The 21,495-nt window shown below is 39.8% G+C and overlaps 1 protein-coding gene across 1 annotated transcript; it reads right to left on the bottom strand.

Moving 5' to 3' along the window:
* Positions 1-4,817: 4,817 nt before the first annotated feature.
* LOC138203766 (solute carrier family 23 member 1-like) lies at positions 4,818-11,013 on the bottom strand. The gene is made up of 11 exons (XM_069158774.1): positions 10,900-11,013; positions 10,426-10,583; positions 8,758-8,917; positions 8,353-8,534; positions 6,819-6,939; positions 6,544-6,700; positions 6,215-6,468; positions 5,850-6,014; positions 5,663-5,771; positions 5,393-5,488; positions 4,818-5,056 (listed from the first exon to the last, which is right to left on the bottom strand). Exons 1-11 carry the CDS (start codon positions 11,011-11,013, stop codon positions 4,818-4,820), a joined length of 1,755 nt encoding a protein of 584 aa, XP_069014875.1.
* Between the last annotated feature and the right edge of the window lie 10,482 nt (positions 11,014-21,495).

The following is a 21,495-nucleotide window of genomic DNA, read 5'->3' as shown; positions in this document are numbered from 1 at the left end:
TACCTTCAGGAACTTGCATAAACTGTGTGTGTGTGTGTGTGTGTGTGTGTGTGTGTGTGTATATAGATATATATCTATATATCTATATATAGATATATATATCTATATATAGAGAGATATATATAGATATATATATATATATGCTCCGCAATTTATTTGCGCACGTTTATAACTTATGATAGACGCTCAAATTAATTACACTTTGGTAACTGAGCCAATTTGGTTGTTATTTATAACCCAATGGGCTGGGATATGGAAAGATAGCACGAAATAATGACGCGTTAGGGAAGCATGAACCATAATACCGACTGTTTTAAGAGATAACGAGGCGTTGACCAATGCCGCATCAACTGGCTTGTTTATATTTACCTCAGACAGCAACAAGAGCAAACGTGGCAAAGAGAAACCTACGTTGAAGACAATTGTACAGCATGGCGACAAGACGAGGAGGCTTCTGAACATACCATCAGAAGAAATCGATAAAATGGTGCATTTTTGTTGAAAATATGACTGGCGTTGAAGATTACGACGGAATCGCCCGATGTTAAATAGGAGAAGACGTCTTGGACAGTGACGTCATGGGGCTCCGCACTCCTGAATTTTAATTGAAAACACACCCCTCCCAAATTGGCAATCATTTCCGAAAAACAAAAACAGAGTCGTGTCTCAAGGGAAGACCCTTTCTCCGAAAGCGTAGAGTACTATTGCATAACAGAAATATAAATATTTGGACAGATGGTCTGATCCAGAGACGAATCAGATGATGAAGCCTCCAGCCCAAATAACCCCTCAGGCTCACATGTACTGAAGAGTTTAACTGCCATCAAGCATGACTTTCAACATCTACTTTCTATAATAAAATGAAACCTGGGGACGTTTTATTCGAAAATTCTGGTTTTATCTCTAGAAAAGACAGAAAAAAGTTTTTAATTGCAGTTTTAAAACACCCCCCCCTACACTTGTTTTCAATGGACATGGTTAATTTATGGGCATGCATTGGCCCAACTGATGCGCACGATGAATTCTGCGTCAGGATTATGTCAGTCTTCTTAAACCAGGACTGTGTTGGTCAATGAGCTGCTCCACTGGAGCAGATGGATATCAAACGCCTTAAGCAACGGAGTATCACTCAGTTGTTTGTCAGCATGTTGTCACCAAAGACAAATCTATTATTAAAATAGGACATGTTACATCATATTTGATGTGGGCACATATGATCTGCTGTAGGATGTGAAGCCTGCGCTCTGCTGACAATTTAATTTACCCAGGCTAAAGCATGACATTTTGTAGTATGAAGAGTTTACTTTGTGAATGAAGGGCCAAATCTATCATCTGACAGTGTACAATATTGACTCCAGCATTGTTTTCATGAGATATTGGTTTCTACTTGTGATAAAGCTCTAGTTTAAGATAAAAAAAAAAAATAAAAAAAAAATATCAATGCATTTGTGAAAATGACGTTGTTTATTCTCAGGACGCGACAAACCAGTTCCCTTTTCAGTAGCCGGTTAAACAGGCTTTAAAGACAGGATGATGATGATGTGGTTAAGAAAGTTTTGATTGCCAAATTAGATTGTATGAGAAAGTTTCTGACAATTATACTGTGAAAGGATTAACTATGAGTCTTGTCACCACACAGCTCAACCAACTCAAAACCAAAGTTTAGCCTGTAGCCCCCTCCAGTGTTCAAATGAAAACAACACCATGTTATCACAGAAAAAAATACGGCCTAAATTACAGCGAATCACCTCCTCAGTAAATATTTCGTCGCCTGAAGACTCCGTTCAAGTGAAAAACCTCATCTATGACATGCAATTTAAGCACAAGAACTATATACATGTGGAAACAAACCAGTTTCAATGCTGCACATAGGCTACTTTTTTATGAATCAGTGACTACAGAGTCCCTCCACGATGCAGACACTGCAGACTAATGATGAGTACAGTGTGAGTTTTCATTTTGGAATACGCTGTTCCTTAAAGTTGGCTGTCTTCACTTCTGGTCTGAGTTCGTTAATGAACTCCAGTGGGACCCCACTGTGAGGTTTTGTGAGGGTTTGATGAAAAAGTCAAGGAAAAAGAGAGACTGCAGCATAATGAATATTTCAGGCTATTTCTCAGCACTCAGCAGGACTCTCATTACAAATCACTGTTACCACTTACAGTTTGCTATCTTCATTCATTCACATGTGGCTTTTTCTGTGCACAGTTCTCTGTTATTGGTTAAAATCTAAAGCCAAAGTCCCGTGAGGCTGGAGTGAAATCACCAGAATTAGCTCATTAGTGCATGCAAAAAAACAATGTAGCATCAATAATGCCACTGGAATAAATCAATCAGTTGATCTTAATTATCACTGACCCAATGCACAATGCCCTAATTGAAAACTTTAAAATATTTTTTAATTTTTCAAAAATGCATTCTATATTACATATTATATACATATTATATTACTTAAAGTTAAAGTCATGAAGATGAATATAATTCCTAGAAAAAAACAGACCTGTGTGTCTGTGGCGACTCAGCACAGCAAACAGAGACTGAAACATTGTTTCTGACCAAGAATAATTAGGAACTCAAAATTTAAAAAAAATAGATCGATTTAGAAGTATCAAGCTGTCAGAGTGCTTGGTAAAGGGTTGATTGTCCTCTGCTCGGTTGGCTGAATCAGATTTACCTTATCCTGGGAAGCTGTATTCACAATTTTCAGTGAGTTCAATCCATCATATATTCTAGCATATTGTTGCAACCCAGCACTGCAAAAATATTCAGCAGTATAGCTGCAGTTGCTTCAAGTTTCTTTGTCAGAATATTTTGCCACGAGATAATACAAATTTGGATATTTGTGTAAAATATGACTTTGTTCGTTAACTAAATAAACTGAGGAGAGGAGGACAACGAGGGACAAATTAAACTGTAATTAGCGGACTGAAACACAGAGAGTGAGTGTTTACAAAGTAAAACAGGGAGTGTAACAAACTAAAAGTGAGAACCATGACACACTGAAGTGCAGGACATATCTGCCACTGAGCTCAGGATATGAATATAACTTTCTTATGTTCCATTAAAGGAGCCTGAGGCTTAACCAGACCTTTACTGCAACAAATGTTGTTGTCACTTCTTGGGAATAAATTTCCTATTTTCACTGATGAAATGAAAGTAACTGTTATAGGGTATTGTCTAAATTAGGTTAAAATCTATACAGAATATTTGATCTCTTCTGTCACATAAATAAATCTAGTGTGAATAGAAAAATAGCCGTCATTATAGAATTGCAGCCCACAGGGCAAAGAAATAATATGATGGCAACACTGTATATCCATGCAGATTGCATATGAATGAATGTGGCCACCACAAATAAGATCATCTGAGATATATTTACCTAAGTGTGCCATCTCTGGCTATTGTTATTTGTCCCTATTTGAGTTAAAATGAATGAATCCGCTGTGTGTTTCCTGTTTTCCTGCAGTGTGGTTCCATCTGCTGGCGGTGAATCCACCATCTTTCTCTATCTGCCCTCTCATTTCTATATTTTTGTGTCTTTCACTGTTCCCACTAACTACATTTGCTGTAACATTTATGTCAGAAAGATAAACCTGGCATTGGAGATTTGATCTTTCAACATCTGACACTGAATCTCATAAAGTGGTTCAAAGCTGGGAGGATGGATAGCAGGGTGCTGATTTCAGACAGAGAACATAAAGGCAATTCCTCAAGGCTGAAGTCTCAGATAGAAAACAGAAATGGTGCTGGGAAATTTGAAGCCATCCCTGATGAGCTGGAATTGCTGAGTTATCTTCATGATTTTCGACTGAAGAAATGCAGATCACTGCCACACAGTTACATAAAACCCTTCGGTGAATTACTGCACAAAATCTTTTTCCAGAACACCACCTAACAAAATGTTATATTCTGCAATGTTTTCTCATTGAGAAATCTTTAAAGAAAATTCAAGTTTTTTTTAACGTGCCTATAACACTCACTGTGTCGTGGTATCATACCATTGTGAAATAACATTAGTGTGGGCAGCCAACCATTGACCAGTGGTCCAAATGGCCTTCGGGGGGGAAAACTGATGGCTCCACAGATCAAAGCGCTACACCCTATCCCAACTGCCTGTCAAAGGTAGTTAGACAGAGGAAATGAACAAAGAGAGAAAGAGATAGCAGTGTGGAAGGCAAAGAGAAAGATTGAAAAGATGTGTCATCTGTGTTTGTTTTTGCAAAAGGAAACACAATAATAGCTTCAGGGTTGCTGCTGTGGGTTTTTTAACCAGCTGCTTGCATCAATGTGGAGATAGAGCTGAGTGATAACAAATTTATCCACAGGCTAAATTGAATTTCCTTTGAAAGAGGAGAATGAAGAAGCACATCAGTCTCGTTTTGTGTCCGCGTGTGTGACCGGCTGTAAGTTATTGGAAGATTTCTGAGTAATGGTAGAATATAGAAGCACTTTGATCGTTCAGTGGTTCTCTTTTAATCAGCATTGGCAAAACATGAAAGCCACAGTTTACTTTCAGATACTTTTATTTCTGTCAGTGTGGACAAATAGTGAAAACATGCTTTACACATGAAAAAATAAACCCACTGCAGGTTGGCAGATTTGCTACATGTAGGCAGGAATAATCTTACTGTAATGTTTTTGTGTAAAATGAACAGAAAGTTCACAAAAGTGGAGAGTTTTAAGTCACACTGATGTACACAGCTACTCACAATGAGTTAAATATGCTTTCGCATTCTATAGTTACAATCACCCTGTGATAGATGGTTAAAAGATCCGAACCAGAGTTCTTTCTATATTTCACTTTACTGCACCACCTCTTATAGAGCACATTCCTGAACAACCTGAGTGCTGTGCTCACTCCCCCGCTTCTGTGATATGCCCTCAGACTTGTTCTGACATCTGTGAAGGGTCCATGGGCAGAAAGGGATGTAACGAACCCAAGATTGGGATTGGAGGCAAGAAGTTATGCCAAAGGGGAGGTCGTACACCTCAGTTCCCAAGGTGTCTTCAAGATGAACTTTATCTAAGGTTAAGAGGCCGCGTTCACGTTTAGTCCCTGAATGGTGGCAGAGATGGAATTATCAGAGTATGCCATATAACAACACAGAAACAGGTTCCATAGCCATAATCTTTATGTGCACTGAATGGAGACCATTTCAAAGTGTTTTGACTTGTCAGAGTAGGAAAAGCAAAGGTGTTACTACTATTATTTATCACAGTTTCATTCAAGTGTGCCCGTAAGCCCTGCTAATGAGCCAGCAAGCATATTAACAGACCTTACATTTTTACAAATAAATAGAATTGATCCATGATTAGAGTTCATAATTACACTTGTGTCTTTTGCTATGACAGGTCAAAATGTGAAAAAGATCATTCTGATTAAGCAGCTTACCAGGAATTGTGTTATCCAGGAAGAAGCCCAGGAACCCTCCCACAAACATATGGGTGGTCAACAAGATGCTTAATACTTGGTCCACCTCTTTGATGCCTGAGACACACACCAGGGAAAAGAGAGAACGATTTCAGGGTAGTATGGACTGATGTGAACGACTTGCTGTTTTCATCAAGTTCATTTCAGTTTTTTTCAAATAGAAAATACCTCGTAGTAATTCAGGTCAAAGCTGTTGCACAGTAATGAAAATTGCTTTGATGTTAATGATACCTGTTTGCAGGAAATCAGGATTCTTCAGGATCCAGTTTGGAACGACAAGTGCAGAAAACATGGAGAAACCAAACACAAAGATATTCCGAGAAGAATTCATGTCTGTGAACTGACAAATACAATATTTCAGCAAAACATCACTATTAGAAAATCTGTACTTGTAAACGACGAATTGGATTTTGTTTACCTGCAAATTAGAAATTCCAGCTGCACTTATGACTCCAAACATGATCAGGAACATCCCTCCTATCACAGGGGTGGGTATGGTTGTGAAGATGGCTCCAATTTTACCGAGCATCCCCATCAAAATCATGAAAATTCCACTTAGGAGAAGCACTGCTCGGCTACCCACCTGTATAAACATCACGTTATTGTACATGTATATTGTTCAGGTAATTTGGAATCACAATAGAACTACTTTGTGCATAACATGAAAGTCAATAAACCTCATTTATTAAATTGGTTTACAAACTTCCTTCTCTTGTTGAAGGATAAATGCATGTTAAACATTGGAGTAGATAAATGTGTGCAATTGATATGTATATATCTTACTTTGGTGATACCGAGCGCTGCCACATTCTCACTGAAAGAAGTAGTGCCATTGCCTGTGCCAAAGGCCCCTGCCAACAATGACCCAAGCCCTTCAATACCTATGCCCCGGTTGATGGCGTGCTTCGGGGGAGGAGGAGCCCCTGACAAACGGGCACATGCATGGTAGTCGCCTACGGACTCTGCCATGGAGCATATTACTCCAGCCATAATACCGAACACCCCTGCCAGGCTCACAGTTGGTATCCCCCACTGACCTGGACAAGGAGTGAGACCCATGATTACTGACCGGTCCGTAACCACCATCTTTCAACAGCGTTTTCTCTACTCACCAGGATAAGGAAATGTGAGCCAGGAAGCCTCACCAATGACATTTCCCTTCACATCAGTGCGGGCCAGGTGGCCATATTGAGCTGCATCAGATGGTAGGACGTCATAGATGGTGAGGAGGTAGCAGACTAACCATGAGACCGCAATGCCCAGCAGAATCTAATCAACACCTAATATTAGTACCAATATTCAGTGGTCACATCAAATATTATAGTCTTAAACAGCATGCATCTCACAGTACAGTATATGATTAGTGCTTCCTATTCAGGGAACATACAGGCATTATCTGGAAGATGTAGAACTTTGAGACGTGCAGTTTCTTGGCTTTGCTGTATGCAGGAACAGGGATTGGTATGAGACGCAGGTACTGAGAGAACAGGATGATCAGCACTGTTGTCCTGTGTGTAGAATAGCATAATGAGTCGCAACTCAGAGACTGAATTTATATTTGAAATACACTGTGAACAAGTGAAGATGGCTTGTTATGTCTAAACCGCAAGCTTTTGCTACAGACTCCAGCATTATAAGGTAGAATTTAGTTAGGGCCTGAGCACCGATGGTGCGAAAGCCCTATTGTTATACAAGGAATTATTATTCTTTTCGTTCCTTATTTTTCTCTGCAAAGAACTGCATTTTTGGAGGCTTTATCATATTCAAAAACTCATGAAAGTTGGTACACACATCTCTCCTGGTGAAGAATTTTGTATTCTAGTGGAGTTGTGAGTGGGCGTGGCCAAATGGCTTGCTAGCGCCCCCTAATGAGATGCCCCGGCGGCTACATTTACCTACATGCACGAAATTTGGTGGACACCGCGTCAGAGCTGGAAACGACCTCATGAAGCACGAGCCCCGCTCATGGTTCGCGGAGGGCAAGTCCCCTTAATAAGCCACACGGTTCACGGAGAGCGAATCCCTCTAAGGGTAAGCCACATGGTTCATGGAGGGCGAGTCCCTCTAAGGGTAAGACACACGGGTTCGGGTTTGTACGTGCAGTCATACTAATACCAAACCAAAGTTCAACAACAATACAAAACTCAAACAAAACTAAAAATCCCCCAAGCGAGACTTTTTTTTTTTTTTTTTTTTTTTTTCATATTTTGGACAACATGCCATGACAACATGCCATGTATGACACAGTGGTGCACTGGTTAGAGCAGTTGCCTCACAGTGAAGAAGTAACTTGAGGCATGCATGTCAGTTCAGAAAAAGGTCATACTCCAAAAAGTGATAAAAATGTCATCCAAAATATCCAAAGTATGTTGTCTGAAATATTCAAAGAAAAGTCATACTATAACATGTTGTCCAAAATATGATAAAAAAATAAAAAAAATAAAAAAAAGAAAGTCATTCGAAATATTCCAAAAAAGTCATTTTATAGCACGCTGTCCAAAACGTGACCCAAAATTATTTTTTGTAAATAGTATAGCCAGAGCGATGCGGCTAAGTTTGATGCTTCGCCGTGACACGGGAAGTTGATGTTTAAGGTTAAACGATGCTCCAAACCTCACGAAACCTTGCACATGTGTCAGGCACCGACTTTCATTAGTTTTTGAAGATGTTAAAGCCGTCAAAAAAAAAATTTTAATTTTTTTTTTAAAAGAAGAATAAGGAATGAGATCGAATATGCGGACCATCGCATGCTGCACGTCGGGGAGCCGGCAGCCCCGACCCGATGGATCCCCGACGTGCAGCGTGCGAGGGCCCACATATCACTGCTTGCAGTTTTAATTTTGATTGTCATTTCAGACTGTGATCTCCTGAGATGGACGGTCAGTGAAAACCCCACAGCCCAATGCAGAGTAGTTACTTACATAGCAGAGATGCCCCAGTGGCTGCCGGCCTTCACTCCGGCTGAGTCGTACAGTGACAGGCCTATGAGAGAGACAGTGGGGGCAATGGTTAAGGGGCCAATGTAGCACATGAGGAACCCAATGAGACCAGAGAAACCCACCAGGATCTGGAGGACAGAGGCCACCATGATAGAGCCCTGCAGCTGTGGACAGGAGCACAGCCACCCAGAACATCAGCATCAACGACACCACTCTTTCCTTGGCTGAGTGATAGACTGTAACAATGAATATGATTGGCTACTTCCTGCAGTGGCAACCACATATGCTCACTGAATTAATCATGAGCTCCACAGAAGTGCTGTTTTATATCTTTGTCCGCTTGCTTTTATTGTAAGCTATGGGTGTACAGTGTTTGAGTTGTCTCACTGTTCTCATGCGTGTCTGCCACACTTCTATGAAGACAGGGGAGGAGGTGTTGACCAGAGTGGCATTCTGAGTCCAAGCTGGGCACTTCCACTCTGGCATGGACAACAAAGCCATGGCCGGCGTCACCAGGGCAAACGTACCTCCCTGCAGAATTGGAAGCCTTCAAGTGTGACATAAACACAAACAACAGACATCCAGAGACGTTTAAGGATGGCACATGTTGGATTTGACTGTTGAATAGGCGGTTATCATCACACATCTTTAGATGGGTTAATGGGGCCTATTTGCCATGGTTTTGGTCTGTTTTCCTCTTATAAATTTAGTTTGTCCCCTATGTAACTCCCTCCACCCCACCACGTGTCTCTCTTTATCTCTCTCATTGTGTCCACCAACCAGAGGTCACCAGCCTGTTTCTCTCCTGTCTGTTTACAATTTCTTCATCGGCCCGACCTGTCGTTACTTGCCAATCAGCTTGTCAGTGTTCATATGCCGTGGATCTGTGAGCTGATGGTTACTCGTGGGAAGTCGTGTCCACCGTATGCTTGGCGGTCAAGTAGTTAAGTTGTAAAAATACCATTGCTAGGCAACGCCAACACCAACGTGCACGACGTCTGAGAGGCCCAGAGGCTAACAATTTGGCAAGCTAACCGGTTCCTCCTGCCCATTGAAGTGTCCTTGGCCAAGATACTCAACCGCAATTTGCTCCTGATGGCAGGCGAGCACCTTGCCTGCCTTGCATGGCAGCTCTTCCACCATTGATATGTGAATGGGTGACTGGTAAACAGTGTAAAGCACTTTGAGACCATTGAGATGATATTGTGCTATATAAACACAAACCATTTACAAAGTCCATGTAAGGATCTTGGTGTTGTGGCTCAAACTCAGGACAACCAGCAGTCTGCGGTTCGTATCATGTTCATGTCCGGTGTGAAAACAAAAGTCAACGTTGACTTACTTTAACTTGAGTAGGTTAACTTATGTAAAACATTTTTTTTTAAGTAACATAAGGCTACATACATTATTGTAAGTAAGGTAACTTACATAATATGTTATTGTTACACAAAACCTGTCTAAGCCTTAGCGCATAGATTTGGTGCATCCATCTTACCAAAGCTGTAACGGTATCAAAACATTATTCAAGTGCTTATTACTGTAACGATGAGGATCTGGTATGCCTGATCGCTGGTGCTCTTCAACAATACATTATGTTATTGATATCGGGCTCCTGAACATACCATTTGTGGGCCTCCACTTGCTCATATGTTTTGGAGACGTAGGTGATAATAACCGTCTATTAAATAGTCTGATAACAGTCAAACTCGGTACCAAAACAGTACAATGTGCATGGCTTTTGATTGTTTTTCTTTTTTTGATTAAATTTCCTTCATAAGCCAAAAGTGTTTTTGCATTAATGTGCACAATAGTGTGTTTGAGATGGTGAGCTGTGGTAACAAGACCAGAGTCCACAGCAACAGCAGCTCCGCAATGTATTTACATATTTGAGTGGTGTAAGCAAGCATGTCCTCAAGACAATGTTCACCTGCTGATGATTACCAGATATAATGTCTACATGCTTCTCAGCTATTGAATTTTCTCACTAAGGGTCCTGTGAGAAGACAACCTCACAGGATGCTGAGTGGTGGAGCGAACTGGCTGCATCATTCTCACCTGATACCGAAGGTGACCTGAAGAATAGTGCACATGCCAGAGACTAAGAAAATGGTGTTGATGAGGCGACTCTGGGTTAGGCTGTCATGCTGCAGACACAGCCCATCCGAGAGAATGAGAGGGATGGTGATCATCCCACCGAATGCAGTCAGGTAATGCTTCAGAGGAGAACCGTAAAGAATGAGAAAAAAATGGTATTGATTTTACTGCTAAAAATGTTACACACACTAAAACAGCATAAGGCTGATAATACATCCACCTCTATACCACTTTATGGTGTCTTCATTCTCTTGGTTGATATAAGGCAAAAATGAATTGCATTTAGAATCATTGACTACTATTTTTTACAGCGCTAGAATGCTAATATTTACATGATGAAAAGAATAAAAGTTTATTGTCCCATTTACAATGTGGATTAAATACAACAATAAGATACAACATACAGTTGTACAACGCATATTGGAATACACTCACCTGAATGGCCAGGAAAATACAAAGGTACCAAGGGGGGACATCAGTCACACAATAGGTTGGTTTATTATTGTCTTCTTCTGCTACACAACTGCTCCCACTAGTCTCACCCTCCATTCCTTCGAGTTGATCATTCATTTTATCATCCATCTGCAGTGCAATATAAAAAATATACATGTTGAAAACCACAGATAAACAAACAGTCAAACCACATGCTCATCTCCAATAAAAATGACTCAACGGTCACCGAAGGACGAAGTCCACCTCACTGTTTCCCTAAACGGTGGCAACGATAGTTCATCTGAAGACATACCAATGTGACGACTAACTTTTAGCTGCTTTTAATGCCTAGTACAAACCTTTTGGATTTTGATGTGTACTTTCAGGTAGATAGGCATCACAGAATGGAGAATGACATTTCTGTCTTTGTTTTTCTCAAATGGTTGGAAATGCAGAAAGCTACAAAGCAAATAAAAGCAAATATATACTCTACAAGCCTGTTTCAGAACTAAATAACATGTTCTGCGCTGTGCCCAGTGAGAGAGCTCCAACAGAGAGCTGTGTGAGCTTGGATATAAATAATCTTCAAAAGTTGCAACACGTTTAGAAACTGTAAATCCTAAATGACTCCCATGGGTCCAAATTATTAACCTCTTTATAGCAGGATTAATCAGAACAAAGTGTAGTGCAATTCTTACTGTTTAACACAATATGAAGTCAAATACAGTGTGTTCTCTGAATGTTCCCAGGTGCCGATTGATACTGACTGTATTAGTGGTATATCATAAGTAAGTTATTGTACTCACATCAAATGTGCAATTGTCCAGCCCACTGCTTCCCACTCCTGAAGCCATTACAACTCTCCTACAAGAGTGAAACCTCGTCTGACAAGAGATGAACTGTAACCTAAAGATAACCACAAACAAGCAGGCAGACTGATTGGTGTAGAATCCAAGAAAGACTGAGTCATCTTAAATTTGATTGGAACTTGATCACTTTCTGGTACTGGTGCTAAGGTTAATCTTAAAGTTAATCCTTTAAACAGGAAGTTCAGCTTTTTGTTTATGATGCATGTTAATTATTTTTTTTTAACCATTTGAATTCCCTTTTTGGGTTGGACTCACAATTATGACAGCCTGAGTCACAGTTCCACACTTTATCTTATCACAAATAAGTTGTTGGAGGCGAAGGGATTTCTTTACACCTAAACACTGTTCATATATCACCTTAAGGTTACTGATTACTGCTTTAATTGACTTTGTTAATGTTGAGGAAAAGAAAACTTTAAACCAAGTGTGCAGCAATAACGCTGACAGTTTCTGTTTGATGGTTTGTTTGACTGTAACAATCAGTTGACAGGATATAATTGGGAAGATAATGAGATTTAGGACTTCAAAGAGAAGACTCTTCCGCGACTCTGAGGGTGGAAAGACAAAGAGAGGACTGATTAATGTGTTGAGGCAGCATGTCTATTACATGTTTTGTAGGTGTTAAACGTACATCCATGTCAATGTCATGTGATGAAGGATCATGTAACCATGGTACCGCAACAGAGGTCTTGAGACCAACTACAAAGGACATTTTTCGTCTTTAGTTGTTTGTTTTTTCCAAACCGTAACCATGTTGTTTTTCCTAATGGTTTTGGTTCCTGTAAATGACATAGCTGGAACCACGCTTTAGGTTTAATTTTCCTATAAATCCCTACAGGCGAAAGCGTGTAATAGACACGCATGTCCACGACAGGAAAACTTGTAACTCTCACGTCTTTACATCGCCAAGTGTATCTGCCACAAGGTAAAGAGCAATGAATGTAACCGTACTTGGCAGGACCATCTGCACCAACACTTGCACTTTGCACTTTCTTAGTTGTCATAATTTTGCTAATATGTGCTGGTTTACTTGCAAAGTGTAGTCGGGCTCAGCACTCAGAGAATCATTAGTACTCTAAAGGACACTCTCCACGGGACACCAAACTTTTAATGTCATTGTCTGCGACGTAGCACATCATTAACTCCGTGCAACATTTTTAGAGATAATGCCGCTTTATCATTTTTTTGTCATTACCAGGCAGGTTCATCTTTCATGTTCTCCACGAAAAGCTATTTCAGCCAATTTATGGTGAGAGAGAGTAAAAAGGGAGTTCTTACTCAGCTCTTTGTTAATTAAAACACAAATGTACACTCCCTGATGTGTTTTGTTATGAGTATTTAGGGAGAGAATCATCTGTTAGGTGATTATTCCTGTTTGTGCAAATTGCATGTGAAAAATTAATGTGGCACAGTGCTGATAAAACTGTACCTTCTCCCCGTTTCTTCCCCTCTCTGGAAATGTTACTCATAAACAGCAGTTCTGCACCAAAACAAACACACATCATCCACATTATTTAAAGTGTGACAGCTGTAGTGATGCTTTACATTCACACTTCAGTTAACAGTAGTGTGACTAAGATTTGTGTTCACATTAACGCATGCAAACCTGCACATCTATACAACAGTCAAGACTCATTCTGACACATTGTGGCAGGAGAAGGTGCGATGCAGCGATGTAAACACAAGGGCTGAAAGCAGCAAAGAACATTCAGTCAGCAGACTTCACAGCACATAAAGTATCTGTTGACGCGGCAACGAGCCATAGTCTCTCAATGGAGCCCGTGGGGAGACACGTAAAGACTGCACATCCGCTGCAAAGCTCTTTGTAGCAACACGTCACTGTGGCTGTAGTATATAGCCTTCTGTTCATTCTTGTGTCAAATATTACGTTTCTATTTAGTTTCTTAACTTGCTGAAAGCATTTTCAAAGAACTAAAAACTACTCCCAGCACATAATTAGCACTTCATAAGAGTAAACCCATTGAATGCTGATCCTGCACAGGTGTAACCAGGTGAAAATAGGTTTTTAGGGGCACATATTCATTTTGAAAATGGAGGTTGCAGCACTTTTATCACAGACTTCATGTTATCTAAATGTCATGCTGACTTCTCATGAAGTGGTGGCGAGCAGTGAGACATTCATGCCTTCCTCCTTCAGACAGACACTAACGCCTCTGGAGAAGGATCTGCAGATTTTACATCATGTATTGCTTGCTCCTCCAGCTGAGTAAAATCAGATTAATGATTGGCTGACTAATACTTGTCATACAAAGCCCAGACCTTTTCAGACCAAAGAAGTGACAGCACTGATCCGGTCAAAAGTGAAGTCAGGGTGAGCAAAACAACACCATTTTGTTCCCAAACTGCCACTAGTCTTGACGGCAGAGTGAGTGTGCTCACAGAGTGGGAGGCTCAGCGCTAATAATTTAAACAAGAAGCGTCTTCCTTGGTTTTCCATTACAAGGAGAAACATACTCTTTGTAAGGAAAATTTTAATACGAGTCCAATTCTGAAGCGTAACCTGATTTCAGTTATTTATTTAAATGCTACCTCTTTTCTGTATCTCTCCATTTTCTATCCAAATGAGATGCTCTTTGTGAAAAAACAAGAATACAAAGTAAATTTTATCCCATTTATAAGAACTATAGAACTTTAAAAACATGTGAAAGCCAGCATGCCCCGAAGACACACACAATCTCTGAATTCATTTGAATATTTTCTGGGTGTTTTTGTGAAGAAATGTTCATAGAAATTCAGCAACAACTAAACAAGATAAGAAATAGAGGCAGTATCACTTGTCAGCCTCAAATATTTAGTGATCAATTCCCTTTTTAAAAATAAGCAGAACAAGTGTGACAGATATCCACTTGAAATGTATTCAATTTCAGTGGTCAGCAAAGAATATCATCTGAAAATGATGATGGTAATGTACTTTTAAGTGGCACATATGCAGAAGATATATCTAAATAGTGAGTATTATCGTTTTAAGACAGACATTATTCGAAGCTACACTTGGTGTAATACAATTTTCTATTTAAATCTAGTCAAAAGGTTACCTCTCAAACCAAAAGGCCTCATTGAATGTCACCAAGTCGTCACCCTCGGTCTGAGGTCAGTATAACTAACTCAAAAGCTTTATTAACACCGACAACCTATAAACCTTTAAACCTGAGGGAGAATCGAGACAAAATAATTCAATTTCTTTCCTGCTGCTGTCTCAGTCCAGACTTTATACTACTTGATGTTATCACTCCTGTAAAGAACGTTTAACATCAATGCCAATTTAACTAAAAACCTGAAGGTCACAGGAGTGACGATGCTTCGAGGCAACATATGAAAGCCCTTTAAGATACTTTTAAGATGTGAGACGATGAATCTCTAAATCATTATTCCTTAATAGTCAGTGCATGTCAATGTGTTGCATTTTTTTTATTCAGAAACTGCAACTGCTTTACAGCATTGGGGGAAAATGTCCTTCAGCAGGTACTCTTGTAAGTGGTTTTCAAACATGTAATCCGTACTTGCTGTTCTAATTATGTAAAACACGATATTCCCCAGTGTGGAAACAAACCTCTGACCTCTGAAATGAGTATGTGTAAAGTGCAGGACACTGTGTCTTAGCTGTCTTTCATCAGCAGCAATTAGTGAAGCAAAAATCAATGACAGAAAAAAATTTCTGATTTCTGATTAAAGGGAGCTTTTTTTTTCCTTTTTTTTTTAAAGTGTCTTAAACTCAAATAGAAACAGATGTGTCCGTGCAATCACAATGTAGCCATTAAGATATGTTATGTTATTAAGTCTCCAATGAACCTTTTTCGGTTGGATGTAATTTCTGCTTTGGTTTGCTGTTCCTGCCAACAACAGACAGACCTACAAAATGAAGCCCTCTTCTCTCCAGTGAGCTTTTTCACGTGATATATGGAAGTGATATTGTCAGACACCAGCAGCAGCAACTGCAGCAAGCCAGCAACAAAAGGTAGCGAAGAAAAGAAGCAGAATAATACATTTAAAAGGTATCTTATCAACAGTGTTCGATCAGACAATTCGTCCATGGCTTTGTGCTTTGTGAATATTTATTAAGGCACGAACACATGCAATCTGGCAGCAATATGCAAAACAACAAGATCACACAAATCATATACAACACAGTTCAATAGAAAAAAATGACAGTTTTGAAATGCGCTTGTCAGCTCGGCCTCACATTTTAATACATTTTTGCTTTGATGGCCCCTGTGGAAAGTTTGCATCAGCTGCTTCATCACTATTATGCACAATATGAGTTGTGTAATAGGCCTAGTTTGCATTAACACATCAAAATCAATACTAGTGATGAAAACCCAGGAGAGGAAAGCATATGCAGCAGGACCACATTAAATTTTCATTCATTGCAGCGGTTTGGTACAAAAGGTTTGTAAACATCCTCCATTGTGTGGCGGCCAACCTTTTGTAACGTTAGGGTGATGAAAAATGAGCCGCGGTGGACATAACCGGCTCTGAGCAGTTTTTTGGTTATACTAAACTACTACACCAGTTCTGACTGCTTCAGTAGAAATTTAAACTACATAACTTTCCTCCAGATTAAGTTAAAGAGGCATTTTAACAATGGTTATCACTGTTCGACGGTGGCATTTAAAAGTCATTTAGGTAATTTGTCCCGATACTCTCTGGTACAACCTATTTGAGTCAACTAGTAGCTGGAAATATGAAACATGCAAACTTTTAAAAATAAAATAAATAAATAAGTATTGTAAATAACCATTTTATGATGCGCCAATTCTATGGTAAAGGTTTGGGTCTGAGGTTTAGCTGCAAAAATGACTTGGTCAGGTTCAGGGTAAGATCATGATTTTGGCACAAAATAAGTACTTTGTTAATTTTAGAAGATGCTCTTTATCATGGCTATTGGTGGGAAATCAAAATCAAACATGTGATTTCCTCCTCTGGTCCCATTCCTTTCCCACAAATGTTTGTCCTACATGCTCTCTAGGAGCTCGATTGAGAGGGACACTGATTCCCCATTGTCCCAAAATTAAGGAAACGTGTTACATCTAGCATGGAACACATTTGGAAAACTTTTTTGATGTATGCACCACTGAGCAAATTAATTTTTTTATTTTATTTGAACGAGATGTCATCTAGTAAACCAGTATCTCATTCTCCTGTATATCCATCCTGATGCTGTTTTACACAATCACAAGAGGTTCCTTACGGGGTCATAATATGCTGGTTGAAAAGATGGCCTCTGGGGTCAGAGCCTCGGTTCAGTATATCCTCCACTGAGGCTCTAAAACTTGCTGAACAAGTTGAACAGCCTTTTTATTTAACATAAATTTGGAAAGGTGAAGTCATTATTTGAAAAGTTTGGCAACATATGAACAAACATGTATCTGGGTTTTTCAGTGTTGAACTCTGAAGTTATAAATGCTGTAACTATATTTTCTCTCAGATCTTAAACTTTGATTGCTCATTTTATCATGACTATTTAAAAGAGGGCAGGATATCATAATGTAGAAAATCATGCAATATACTAAACTGTCTCGCTGCACACCTAACAAGCCCTTATAAAAAGAAAATGTGCAACACGCATGTTTTGAACATGTACATCAACAGAAAGATGAGTAATCTATAGCTCAGGTTTAAAATGATAGAAGAATCTCTCTAGTCTAAGTTACTTTTAGCTCAATTATCCTGTACGCTTGAGGTGACTTATTGAATAATTTATACTTGCTGTGTTTGCAGTATACTACAGGGGCCTCCGATTTGCTTCTTTGCATATTTCTTACAATAAGTTGCACCCAAAACCAGGATGATGCAACCACAGTAAAAACTAAGACAATGTAAAGAAAGCACGTCAGGTAGTTTGTTTGGTTTCCTGTTTTATTTTGAAATTACTCACCTCTTCTGTCTGTTTTCTTGTACTTCCTGCCATTGTGTTTTTCCCGGCCAGTTCTTGTCATCACTTGTGTCTCTTTAACCCATCAGCTCTCTGTGTATATTTAGTTCTCCCCCTCGTCAGTTGTCACGTGTCTTCATTCCTCCGTGTGAGTTCATTGCTTTGCATCTTATTATTTCTTGTGTTGACTTCTGCCAGTTCAGAGATTTAGCTTTTTGCCTGCAACCTGTTTTTATTGTTTGGAATTTGTTAAAACAGCTCCCTGGTTTGTGTGTTTGTGAAATGATGTCCAGGATACAGACAATAAACTCAAATCAAAGTGAAAATTGCATCTCTTTTTTAGTTTGTTTTGCTTACTACCGTAAAAAGAAGAGAAGCAAGAATTTCCCAGTATCCAAAAGGCCCTTGGCCAATATCAACATGTGGATGCCTTTATAACTGTGTGCACACAAAACCAGAAAGATTCACATGATGGCGAATGAAACAATGTCTAAAAAAACAAACACTTTTCTTGAAAAACACTGCAATGTAAAGAAATACCTTGAAATGTAATGAGAAAAAACATGACCACTATGCTGCATAGCAGGCATACTTAAAATGGGAGATAAGTCACATTCCCTGTGTGGGCAATTTCAGTATTTACACGCTTCGTTCAATATGAACTATAATTGACTGGAAATAGTACACAAACAGAATTACACACATACGTATTTGTTGTACAGTAAGTTTCACCAAACTTAGCTCTTCCTTGGACTGCTCACTGTGCTGAGTGCAGTGTTGGCATTGCGTCATCCATAACCCTGTGGCTTTCATTAGCAGATTTCTGTAAACAGCCAGCCACATTAAAAATGAGCTGGTCCTGCAGTAGTGGAAGTGCTGCTGGTGTTCTGTGCTTCAGCAGACAAGCGACAGGCGCTCCGGCTGGATCTATGGGCTTTGACATCTTCTGTGACTCATGTTACAGTGTCAGCATGGGTGACGATATTGCCCAGAATTGATTTCACTCGGGACATAAAGCTATCACAGAAGTTGGGGGAATGAGTTATGTCGCCAAATATGATGATGTAATCATAAAAATATTATCTTTGACAGTAAATCGAACACAAAGACAGCAAAAAAACTTGTAAATGTTTTATGCATTTCTTCTGCAGTATTGCCACACCGTCATAAGTAGCCATTTTTAAGTAGTCAACGATGCACTAATTGCCACACATAGTCCCCTCAGGGCTTAATGACCTTTATTCTCCTGAAAACCATATTTTTACAATGGCCATTATTCATAAAGACAGAATATTTATAAAGACTGGCCCACTCTGCTCCATTCATAATTTATTCATACTTCAACTTAATTGTTCTCATCATCCTTTTCTCTTCAAAGACCTCATTACAATCTTCCCCTTTACTCACATTACTGAGATGAAACAATTTGCGAAAACAGTCTGCTCTTATTAAAAAAAAAAAATATATATATATATATTCTCATGGGTGATGGGAAAAGATTTACACTGTTCCTCCAGCTCACAATTCACAAGTACTCACTTTGCACTCTGACAGACTGTCTTCAGACTCAGGTGGACTCAGTTTTATTCTGTATTTCCTCCTCCGGGTTGTGCTCAGGATATTTGATTATTAAACAGACTCTACTTTGATTTACAACAAAAAGAAGCTGACAAACTTGAGAAGGGCATGTAATAATTAAGTATTACATACTATAATAGGCCTTTACCTGCATGATTGGCAATTAGGATTATTCAAATCCTGTATTACACAATAAATCAAAGCTGAACACTCTTTATGGGCCATTTCATCCCTGTGCCGGCCTTTTGAGTCCTATTGAGTGTTGTATTGAGAGAGTAACAGGCTTCTACTACAGTGATGTTAATAGTGTTACAGTTTAGGATATGCAGGGATATGATGGAGTAAAAGCACTTCATCATCTTGTCTGATGAGTGCATTAACAACCAAGCAGCTTTGTAATGACACCTGCGTGGGTCCTTTGTAGCTCATTTCCATCCTTTGCTGCCTCATCTTCTCTGTTGTCGATCTCTACTTCACACGATCGCCTGCTCAGCTACTTATAAGTGTTCTGTAGTGTTTAAAAGCTATGGGTGGAACACCAGTCAGGGAAAGAGAGCCATTATACCCCAGGGGCCCCAAAAGCTACCATTCTAGTGACCCTGTAAGGCTGTATAAATACAGCAGTGATTTGAGCAAAATGCCAACGTCAGAATGCTACCAGCACAGGTCAGCAGGATTCATGCTCTGGAGACCATGAATGTCTGTACAAAGTTTCATGGCAAGCAGTTTAATAGATGTTTACAGTCTGGACCAACAGACTAACAGTGCTATGCCTATATAGCAAAGATCTCGACCCCGGAGCCCTCATCTCGTCAAACCAGCCCTGAGAAGTGGCTAATGTTATCAGAATGTCTTAATGTACAAATTATAATGTTAATTGTAGTTTTTAGTTTATTTTGTATTAGTCATTATCGCAAAAAGATAACAAACACAAAAGGGGTCACTAATGTGCTTGTGCGCTGGATATAGGGGCACGATACATATTTTCTTGGTGGACATTATGTTTGGAAGTTCTCAATTAAAAAAATGTGCAGAGAAAACTTCTTTATACAAATGTGGTGTTAAAATGTTTTTCACGTGCGTATGTTTTAATACTTTTTTGATAAAGGTGCTATTATAAAAGTTATGTAAGATGACTTTTTCAGTGAGAGTTTTGCTTTCAATCTTACACCTGTTTGGGTGAAAAGAACAATAATAAATGGCCCCTCAAAACAGAAAGAAAACATCAGACAATAATGATGCATTAAGCAGACAGACATCAGCAAAAGTAAATGTATTTGACCACAGATGACCGCACACAGACTCCCCTATTGTTCTTGGACTATCATCAAAGTCTCTCGGTAGTTTCGAGCCAAACACAAAGCTTGCCCCCCCCCCCAAAAGATCAAAGCCCAGTCGATGCTTTCATGCGGTGCATTGCATTGTGCTCAATGAGCCACTCGTCTTTTGTTCATGCATGTAAATGGTTGTGATGAAAGGGGTAGTGTTGCTGCAGACGGGGGGGGGGGGGCCCGATCCGAGTTGTGCTTCGAGGAGACTGTCTGAATGCGCTGAGCTTTGCCTCTCAGATCCCCTCCTCGCTGCCTGTAAGCTCCTATATCGTCATGGCTCGCTAAAATATTAATCAGGCCGCGAGCAAAAGCAGTAAAGCCACAAACCTGCAAATACACAGTGTCACATGTGGATGCACACATACTCGCGGACACACACTCGCTCATTGTTCCGATCATGGGACTTGTATAATTTAGTGGCTCAGCGCTTTTGATATCTAGTGGCTGCACGGCTCGCTGTGGAATACTGAGCCTCAGACATGACTTCCTCCCCAGAGACAATAGAGGAAACCGCAGAGCCCGGTTACCCTGCTGCCATTCACTGAACACGAAGCATGTGAAATTGAGAGTGATCGTCCCATAATTCACACAAAACACTCGGCTGACTGGCTGCTTTGGGTCAGCATGATTTGCTTGGATGTGCAATACACCATCTGACATTATAGTTCTATACTCTGACCAGTAATTATTTCAGAGGCTGTATGCCGAGGCAAAGATAGATATCAGTAACCAGTGATGTAGACACGAGATTCCCAGTCATGAGAGCAGCTTTATGGAACGCGATATTCCCATTTTGCTCGCAGCTGTTGCAGTTTCTGGGCTTATGGTTTCTAAGACGTGAGTGGATTTGAATGTATTGTGCCACACGTAAAGGTCGCTGCTTGTTGCGTAAACATCTCGTGTAAAAATGTTTATCACCACGCGTTCT

The sequence above is a fragment of the Embiotoca jacksoni genome, unplaced genomic scaffold (genome assembly GCF_022577435.1).
Source record: "Embiotoca jacksoni isolate LCO1_2020_lvr unplaced genomic scaffold, fEmbJac1.0.p SCAF_23, whole genome shotgun sequence".
Classification (NCBI taxonomy): Eukaryota; Metazoa; Chordata; class Actinopteri; family Embiotocidae; genus Embiotoca; species Embiotoca jacksoni.
The sequence above is the reverse complement of the archived record's forward strand: the minus strand, read 5'-3'. Positions and strand labels throughout refer to the sequence as shown.

Excerpts from the sequence above, each read along its gene's own strand:
- LOC138203766 (XM_069158774.1), bottom strand. The coding sequence starts at position 11,013 with ATGGAGGGTGAGACTAGTGGGAGCAGTTGTGTAGCAGAAGAAGACAAT. Across the intron at positions 8,535-8,757 it reads GGCAGACACGCATGAGAACA|CTGCAGGGCTCTATCATGGT; the intron begins GTGAGACAACTC and ends TCCTGTCCACAG. Across the intron at positions 5,057-5,392 it reads CCTGGATAACACAATTCCTG|GGACTAAACGTGAACGCGGC; the intron begins GTAAGCTGCTTA and ends GCCACCATTCAG.